Genomic DNA, 9,486 nt, shown 5'->3' with positions numbered 1-9,486 from the left:
TAATAACACTATTGAGAGAGTTGGTATAAATCCATGAAATTTTGAGTATGACATAACTACCACAGCCTTGTAGATCAGAGTCTTCCAGAGGAGACTCCTGTTAATCAACTTTAACTGATACTTGAAGTGTTTTACACACTAGCAGAGAAGAACTGGGCAAAGAGCATGCACACTCTCTATATATGTGAGAGCATACAATTTTAAAACACGTTTTGCTATGGAATATGATCAAGGCATAGGATTCCTAATTGGAAGAGATACGAAATGAAACAGAAATGGCTAGATTATGGAAACTCTTGAGGAGTTTAAACATTACTTTGTAAGCAATATAAAGCCTTTAAAAACTTCTTAGTAGGAATTAGCCAAATAACATATAAGTATAACACATAGACACAGACAATGGTGTGCTGATGGCCAGAGGGAAGAAGGGGAGCTGTGTAGAGGTGGGCAAAGTGTGGGAAATAGGAATATCTTTAATAGTGTCAACAATAAAAATATTGTTAAAAATGTTCTTAAAGGAAAGTGCCATGACCAATTTGTATCTTAGGAAGTGTTCCAACATCAATGTGGAGGATAAGCCAGAGATCAAAGACAAGAGGGTACTTAAGAAACAATGGATGTGCCTCCAATCCAACTTTTCTTAATACTATTCAATATACATTAGTGAAACACAACCTGCTAATAATTTATCTTGAAGTTGCAGAGAAAAAAGTACATCAAAGATGGCAGAAATAGATGCACAAATGGGATTTTAATATTTTTAATTGTCTAACACAATTTGAGAATCATAGGTTCATATTTAATACATGCTTAACATTGCTATTAACAAAAGAAAAAAATAATTTGAAACACCCGATTTATTGCAAATTAAGTAGAAAATTACTTCTTCTAATTATTTCCCATTATACCTTAAGCCTGAAGTTTACTTTTTTGCATTTCTCTTATTTATTTATATACACCCTACTAATGAACGATGAAAAAGGGGCTGTGGAGTATAAGTAGTTAAATCTAATAAATATATTTATGAATTTTACAAAAAGATATTCATAATTATTTTGGATATAAAGGAAAAGGGAAGATATTATAGTCTTTTATCTATATTAAATTACTGATATATTTATCTACATAACAAATTTTAACAAGAATTAAATAGACTTTATGTTCACATATAATGAATGGTCAAAAAGCAAAATAAGATAGAAATGTAGAATAAATATTTCACATAATTGCTTTTGGGGACAATCTGAGATTAGGCAAGAATGTCCACATGAAATCTGAGGAATTCTGGCATTTGTCAGATGTCAAACATTTTGTGACTATTTTTCTCAAGTGTCATTGTTATCCATAAAGTAGAAAATTTTGTGCCTATAAACTTAATATCTGATACCTTCAGAAGAAGTTGAGCTGTAAAAAAGGGAAAGGTGAGAGGGGTTTGGGGAGTATGAAAAGTGGGCGGGAATAGGGACAGAAAGAGACTTTGCTTGAGGCAATAGGTTCATGATGCAGTATGCAGCTGATATGTTGTTGAGTTGTACACTTGGAACATGTATAGTTTTGTGAGCCAATAAATTCAATATTTAAAAAAAATAAAAGAGTCAAATAGAGAAGTTGAAGGGTACCTTTTTATATGTCAACTAGAGGCCTGGTGCATAAAATTTGTGCATGGCAGGGGGGGTGTCCCCTCAGACCATCCTGCACCCTCTCCAATCTTGTTAGGGGGATGTCCAACTGCCAGTTTAGGCCCAACCCTAGGGATCGGGCCTAAACCAGCAGTCTGACATCCCTCTCACAATCCATGACCACAGGCTCCTAACTACTCACCCACCTGCCTGCCTGATCACCCCTAAATGCCTTCCTCTGCTGGCCTGGTTGCCCCTAACTGCCACCCACACATTACCCCCCCCCCCGCCCCCGACAGCCTGGTCACCTCAACTGCCCTTCTCCCCCCAACGGCCTGGTCGCCCTTCATTGCCTTTCCTGCCAGTCTAATTGCCCCCAACTGCCACCCTGCCAGCCTAGTTGCCCCATGCAGCCTGCTGCTCAGTCATTTGGCCACTCCACACTAACACCCCCCCCTTGCCAGCCTGGTCACCCCACACAGTCTGTTCAGTCATCTATTCAGTTGAAATTATTATAGATTTTTATCATCAAATAAAATATTCTTAATATGCTATTATGGTTTTATGGAAACCATTTACACAAACATGATCCCTATTTGAAATGTATACTTGAGTCTTTCTACTTCTTCTCAATGCTCCATTTATTATTTATTTAGAAATATAATTTTATCTTTTTACTTCTTTTTTATTGAATTTATTGGAGTGACATTGGTTAATAAAATTACATAGGTTTCAAGCGTACAACTCTATAATATATCATCTATATATTGCATTGTGAGAACACACTGATAGCTGTCAGAGTGGAGGTGGATTGCAAGGTTAGATATGTAGATTTTTAAAATTTCACTAATATTCACAAAGTTTATGTTAAATTTCTTGCTAATCTAGACTCTAACAAAGGAATATATTATTTTAAATGTATGGGATAATTTATGTAACATTTTGATACATCAAAAAAGTGATAATCCTACAAGTTGCAAATTATTCACAAGGTCACCATTTACATTGTGCAGAAACAAGTGCTAGATAAATATCAAGGAAACATATTAGTCAGAAAAATATTTTCTTTTGATCACACTGAGGTATAACAATTTGGGAAAGGATAAAAATATTTTATTTTGCATAAGATCAGTCATTATATCTATTTTTTAATGCTCAAATTACCTAATTTGAAAAATCTAAGTGCCATACTACATTTCATAAGGACTACTTTTTTATAGATCATTTCCTTAACTTAATGGAAATTTAATGCCACTATATTCATTTGTTCTGCAGCCCTACTAAGCACACTTACAAATCCGATTTAAAATTTGGAACCCACCAATAAAAAACAAATTAACTGTTCAAATCTACGAAATGTGTTAAATTCTATATAGAGCATATACCAAATTGGGTCTCTGAATTGCAGAACAGTGAAAAGAAACATAGAAAACATTAAGTCCCACTTTGTCTTTCTGTGAGATAATTTTGAAAGGAAATCTAGACACACACACACACACATGAATTTGTCTACAAACAAGAAATATCTTTTATATGTGCTCTCAGCATAAAGAAGAAGTCCAGCAGTGGAGGTTAGACTTTAGAGATTAGGCAAGCCACAATGAGAATCACAAGCCAAAAGATAGATACTATTTTGAATTATAAACATTGTAGAGCTCTGTGACACAACCCACACTTCTTGTTCTCTTTGATTTATAACCTCAGGAACTTCACTCAAGTGGCCCACTTCGTTGAAAAAAGTTCTTCGTGACCATGTGCTTAAAAGCGTCTTTCACTTGTTTGTTCCTCAGTGTGTAAATGAAGGGATTCAGCATGGGGGCAACGGAAGTGCTGAGCAGAGCTATCCCTTTATTTAAGGACACTCTCTCCTTGGCCGAGGGTTTCACGTACATGAAGATGCAGCTGCCATAGGAAATAGACACCACTACCATGTGAGAAGAGCATGTAGAGAAGGCTCTCTTCCTCTGTTGAGGAGAAGGTATCTTCAGAACGGTCCTGATGATGTTTGCGTAGGAGAGAATCACCAACACTAGGGTAACCACGAGCGTCACAATGGCTGAGAGAAGCATCATTAGTTCTACCATATCCGTGTTTGTGCACGAGAGCTGCAGGATGGGAGAAACATCACAGAAGAAATGATCCACAGTGTTGGCTGCACAGAAATCTAGCTGGAGGCCGACAAGGAGCGGTGGGAAAATTATTGTGAAACCGGCCAGCCATGAAGCAAACACCAACAGGTTGCAGGCTCTGCCACTCATGATGGCCGTGTAATGCAGGGGCTTGCAGATGGCCACGTAGCGGTCATAGGACATGGCGGCCAGAAGGAAAAACTCGGCTGCGCCCAGGAGGATAGTAAAGAACAGCTGTGCTGCACAGTTGTTGTAAGAGATGGACTTATCGCCTGTTGCTATACTGACGAGAAACTTGGGGATGCATACAGTGGTGAACGAGATTTCTAAAAACGAAAAGTTTCGGAGAAAGAAATACATGGGCGTCTTGAGGTGCGGGTGCAGGAGGGTGAGGGTGATGATGGTTAGGTTCCCGGCGACACTCAACATGTAGGTGATAAGGAGGAGGAGAAAAATGACAGCCTGCAACTGTGGATCATCAGTTAGACCAAGAAGAATGAAGGCTGTCACGGTCGTGTGGTTTCTCATAGCTGACTTCTATTAAAAGAGGAAAAGAAGAAATGAAAATTAAAGAGGAAAAGGCAGCATGAGGTGACTATTTGCTTAAGACGCTCCATAAACACATTGCTTCCTATATCCAACTCCCTTCTCTGTCCTGCTAGTCAGCAGTAACAGACTATCAAAACTCACTCACATACTTTTTCTTTAAAATTTGTTAACTAAATGAAACTCTATTTTCTTTTCTTAAGGGTTGTAGATCCAGGCATTTCAAAAAAAAAACTTATTACATTGGTAATGTCATATAAAAATAAATATAAATAACAAAAATCTATAATATTTTATTATCTTCTGTATTTGCAATTTTCCCCAAAATATTTATTTTACATTAGATTATTTTATGCCAACCAGTGGCCTATTCTTCTATTGGTTATTTTAATTAAAAGAATTATTCATGTTTTTATTTATACAAATACAAAGTATAAAACTATCTCCTTGGGTCATGGATCTCAAAGCTACACAGAACCTTAGGAGATCTTCAGAAAAGCCAGTTGCTTTGTAGGAAGTAACATTTCATCATCTTCATCATTTTACAGAGAAATAAGACCCTTATTTCTCTTCTTTGCCAAACATCTTTTTTTTCTGTGTTTATTACTCTTTATGGTGACTTTGTAATTTTGTAAGTCAGATTGCAGCTAAGGAATCTCTACCTCTTAAAATTAGCATAAAATTGACCTAAATATTTCTAGCCCATTAGCAGTGGGAATTCAATATTTTCACCAAACTTGTGAAAATTTAAGGCTTAAATCTTTGTAACTATTTTTAGTTTAGCTTTCACCATTATTCCTGAAACTTGAATTTAATTCATCTCACTTATCCTGGTTGTTTCTTTTCTCTGATATATACCCAAGCAGATATAATATGTATTCTCATGTATAATATATGTATTGTTTAAGTAACATGCTTAATATCTGCAGTGACAGAGGAGGGCTCTAGAAAACTAGCTATTTAAAAAAATAACATGTTAGCTAGGCATGCCTGGTAGTTATATTAGTTCATTACTTCCTCTGTTGCCATCATAGCTTCTTCTCTATTTTCAATGTTCATTCTCTTCCTGGTTCAGCACATGACAATTCAAACTTATGGGAATATTTTTTTCCTTTTCTGTCTTCATCCAGACCAACCTATGCTTTTACATTTATCACCTCAAAAGTCTTTCACCAAATTTTTCTAAAGAATGACAATACTTATTAAAGAAAAATATTGGTGTCACATTGAATTGTACTTTAACCTTATTGTGTTTTATATATTCCAATTTAGCTGTCATAACAGTGTACAAGTATTTCCAACGATTATTATAGGGGAGCAAAATTTACTGCCCTAAATTATGTCTTTTTCGCATGAGGATTATTTTAGGCTGACTATTTTTAAGAAACGGAAGACTTGGGAACTTTTTCTTTTTACCTCCCCCTTAACTATCTAAAAGGAATTCAGATGGACTTATGCTAGAAAGAAAGCTATTACCAGAAGAAAACTTCAAAGAATATGCCTTGGACTAGGGGAAATTTAGCAAGACCTGTTTGCTCCACTCCTCTCTGTCCTTTGTCTCTGCATGACATAGAAAACATTTGTTTACTAAACATTTTATCTTCCCATCTTTCTATGAATTGTCTTCCTTCCCTTTGAAGTCCCAGAACCCTAGCTCGGTCTTCTTAGTATAGGAATGCATATAAGCCTCAATTGCCCAACTGCCTATGGGCCTCATTCCTATGGAGCCCTGTACATACAAAATTATATTTGGGTTTCCTCCTATTAATCTGACTTATGTTAATTTAATTATTAGACCAGACAGAAGAGCCTAGAAGAGTTGAAGAAAAGTACCCCGCATACAATATAAATAATTACCACTAATATTTTCCTTCTCCCTTTTACTTAACTCCTTTTGTCTTTTTTCTTTCCTTTTCCATTTTCTTCAATGAATCATTTTTCTAAAAATGTGAATATTCTAGCCACATAAGTAAAAGTCATACTCACTGGTGAATGTTTTTTAAATCTGAGGTTATTCTATTTTTTAAAGTGAAAATCATAGGAAAACATCAGTCAACAATAGGAGTGTAAATTCAGAAATAATATTTGGGTACTGTCTGGTTGAAATTTAAATTACAAAATCCTAAATAAATAAATGTTACAAACTGTTAGACAACATTATTTTTCTTCCAAATACCATAATAAGTTCTAGCTAGATAGTAAAATAGTCGCTGTTTCTATAACTGCTTTGGAAACTTACAGGTAAGAGGTAAGAGATTCCTTTGTGATATGAAATGTAAAATTTCTATTAAATTCAATGTGACTGATTCGTAAATATAAAACAATAATTTCCCAAGTTATTCGTAATTCACAATATTCAATGATCATGCTGTTATAAATTCAAATGCCGTTATAATTATCTAAAGAAGACATATTTATTTAATAAAGAGCATTTCTTTGATTCTGTTAGATACTATGAAGGATGTCTATTTAAAGCTTGGTTCCTACAAAATGAAAGGTTTAAGATTTCCTATTAAGATAGCACAATTGATACCATCAGTATAACTATCAAAATAGCTGTGTAAAACATTAGTCCTCACTTCATGCCATACTATTTCAGTGAATTTAATACAAATCAATTATTAGAGCTTCATGAAAATTTCTTAGGATTAAAACAAAACCACAAATTTTTCCAAACCTGGATGTGTTTAGTAGCAATTTCATCCCCACTTCTCTTCATTTAATATGAATCCCAGAATAGAAGCGATTTCTGAAGGTCTCCATCCCAGCATTTTCCCTTTAACCCGTACTTTTCTCTTGCATTCTCATCTAAATATATGTCGGCTCCAACAACACATAATGACAACATGTAAACTCAAAGTTTTTTAAAGTAACAAAAAAACTTATCTAGTTTCATTTTTCCCCCTCATAGTTTCTAAAACAGTCAATGCTCACCAACTTATGTAATATTTAACTTGGAGCATATTTTGTAGGATTATGCACAAAATGAATATATTTATCTTTTTAAAAGTATAAAAATGAGATATAAAAAGAAACGTCAGACTTGTTCTTTATTTTGAGAAGCTTATATCCTTCAATAAGAAGACTAATGGCTTGTTTTGTAGTTCTTAAGATTACAAGAAGTGTAATTCCTTTTATACACAATGCACTTGTCTCAAGAGCATTAACTGATTAGAAATATTAATGAATGAGAATTAAAGAGGGAAGGTCATATGAGATTCCTATTATTTTGAGGTCTGTTATTACCCACATCAAATATTTTACTAGTCATCAATAATAGCTTGTAATAATTAATTAATTCATTTTTACTCAAAATATCACAAACTCAATAAAAACTTTTGAATTTTTTTCTTTTAATTCAGACTTTTCAAAAGAATAGTGTACTGCATTGATAAAGTTGTGTAGAAATAGAAACACGAAAAAACAGAAAGACTATATTTTAATATTAACATGTAATTTTTAAAATATATTTAGTTTACATTAAATTATTTTACACCATATGGTGATGCATTCTTCCTTGTTAAACCTATCTTTTTTTTTAGTCATTATGAAGACTTATTCTGTAAATCAGATTTCAGCTGAGGGTTCTCTGCCTTTTAAAATAACATAAACTTACTATTGCACCAAAAATAATTAAGATAACTAGAAAGAAACTTGATTACGGAGATAAAAAAACCTGTACTCAGAAAACTACAGGACATTGAAAACATAGATAGAGAAGGACATAAACAAATGGAATGATATACCATGTTCATGAATTGGTAGAATCAACATCATTAAAATGCCCATATTACCCAAACAATCTACAGATTCAATGCAATCCCCATTAAAATACCAATGGCATATTTAAAAGACCTAGAATATACTCTTCTAAAACTCATCTGGAATGAAGGGGATTGGGGGAAGATCCTGAATAGCCACAGCAATCCTGAGAAAGAAGAACAAAGTTGGAGGGTTCATAATACCAGAGATATCAAGCTATATTACAAAGCCACTGTCCTCAAAACTGCCTGGTACTAGCATAAGAACAGATATATAGACCAGGGGAACAGATCAGCAAACCCAGAAATCGACTCAAGCCATTATGATCATTTAATATTTGATAAAGGAGGCAAGAGCCTACAATGGAATCAAGATAGTCTTTTCAATAAATGGTGCTGGGAAATTTGGTCAGATACATGCAAAAAAAATGAAACTATATCACCAATTTACACCACACACAAACTCAAAATGGCTAAAGGACTTAAATGTAAGATGGGATACCATAAAAATCTTAGAAGACTCCATAGGTAGCAAAATATCAGACATTTGTAATAACAATATCTTTACTAATACAGCTCCTAGGGCAATGAAACCAAGGAGACAATAAACAAATGGGACTACATCAAAATGAAAAGCTTCTGCTAAGCAAATGAAACATCTACAAAACAACAAGAAAGCCCACTGCATGGGAGAACATATTTTCCAATGCTATTTTCAATAAGGATTTAATCTCCAAAATTTATAGGAACTCATACAACTTAGCAAAAGGAAGATAAACAATCCAATCAAAAAATGGGCAAATAGACTCTTTTCCAAAGAGCATATACAGAAGGTCAAGAGACTCTTTTCCAAAGAAATATAGAAGATCAAGAGACATATGAAAACATGCTCAAAGTCGCTAATCATCTGAGAGATGCAAACCAAAACAACAATGAGATATCATCTCACACCTGTCAGAATGGCTATGATCAACAAATCAACCAATGACAAGCGCTGGAGAGAATGCAGTGAAAAGGGAATCCTTGTGTACTGCTGGTGAGAATGAAGACTGGTGCAGCCACTGTGGAAAACAGTATGGAGATTCCTCAAAAAGTTAAAAATGGAACTCGCATTCGACCCAGTAATCCCACTTCTGGGAATATATCCTAAGAAATCTGAAACACCAATCAGAAAGAATGTACTGGTATTCACCCCTATGTTCATAGCAGCACAATTTACCATAGCTAAGATTTGGAAAGAGCCTAAGTGCCCATTAGCAGATGATTGGATTAGAAAACTGTGGTACATCTACAAAATGGAATACTATGCTGCTACATATATTAAATTAAAAAAAAATAATAAAAAAAAAAGAAGGAACTTTTACCGTTTGCAACTGGGTGGTTGGAACTGGAGAGCTTTATGCTAAGGGAAATAAGCCAGGTGGAGATAGA

At 34.5% G+C, this 9,486-nt stretch overlaps 1 protein-coding gene across 1 annotated transcript; it reads right to left on the bottom strand.

Moving 5' to 3' along the window:
• Window positions 1-686: 686 nt before the first annotated feature.
• LOC118729454 (olfactory receptor 6C74) lies at window positions 687-4,276 on the bottom strand. The gene is made up of 2 exons (XM_036456993.1): window positions 3,378-4,276; window positions 687-690 (listed from the first exon to the last, which is right to left on the bottom strand). Exons 1-2 carry the CDS (start codon window positions 4,274-4,276, stop codon window positions 687-689), a joined length of 903 nt encoding a protein of 300 aa, XP_036312886.1.
• Between the last annotated feature and the right edge of the window lie 5,210 nt (window positions 4,277-9,486).

Source organism: Pipistrellus kuhlii, unplaced genomic scaffold (genome assembly GCF_014108245.1).
Source record: "Pipistrellus kuhlii isolate mPipKuh1 unplaced genomic scaffold, mPipKuh1.p scaffold_m20_p_3, whole genome shotgun sequence".
Lineage (NCBI taxonomy): Eukaryota > Metazoa > Chordata > Mammalia > Chiroptera > Vespertilionidae > Pipistrellus > Pipistrellus kuhlii.
This window is presented reverse-complemented; position numbering and strand designations above follow the sequence as displayed.

Bases quoted from the DNA above. Each gene is read 5' to 3' on its own strand.
- LOC118729454 (XM_036456993.1), bottom strand. From the start codon at position 4,276: ATGAGAAACCACACGACCGTGACAGCCTTCATTCTTCTTGGTCTAACT.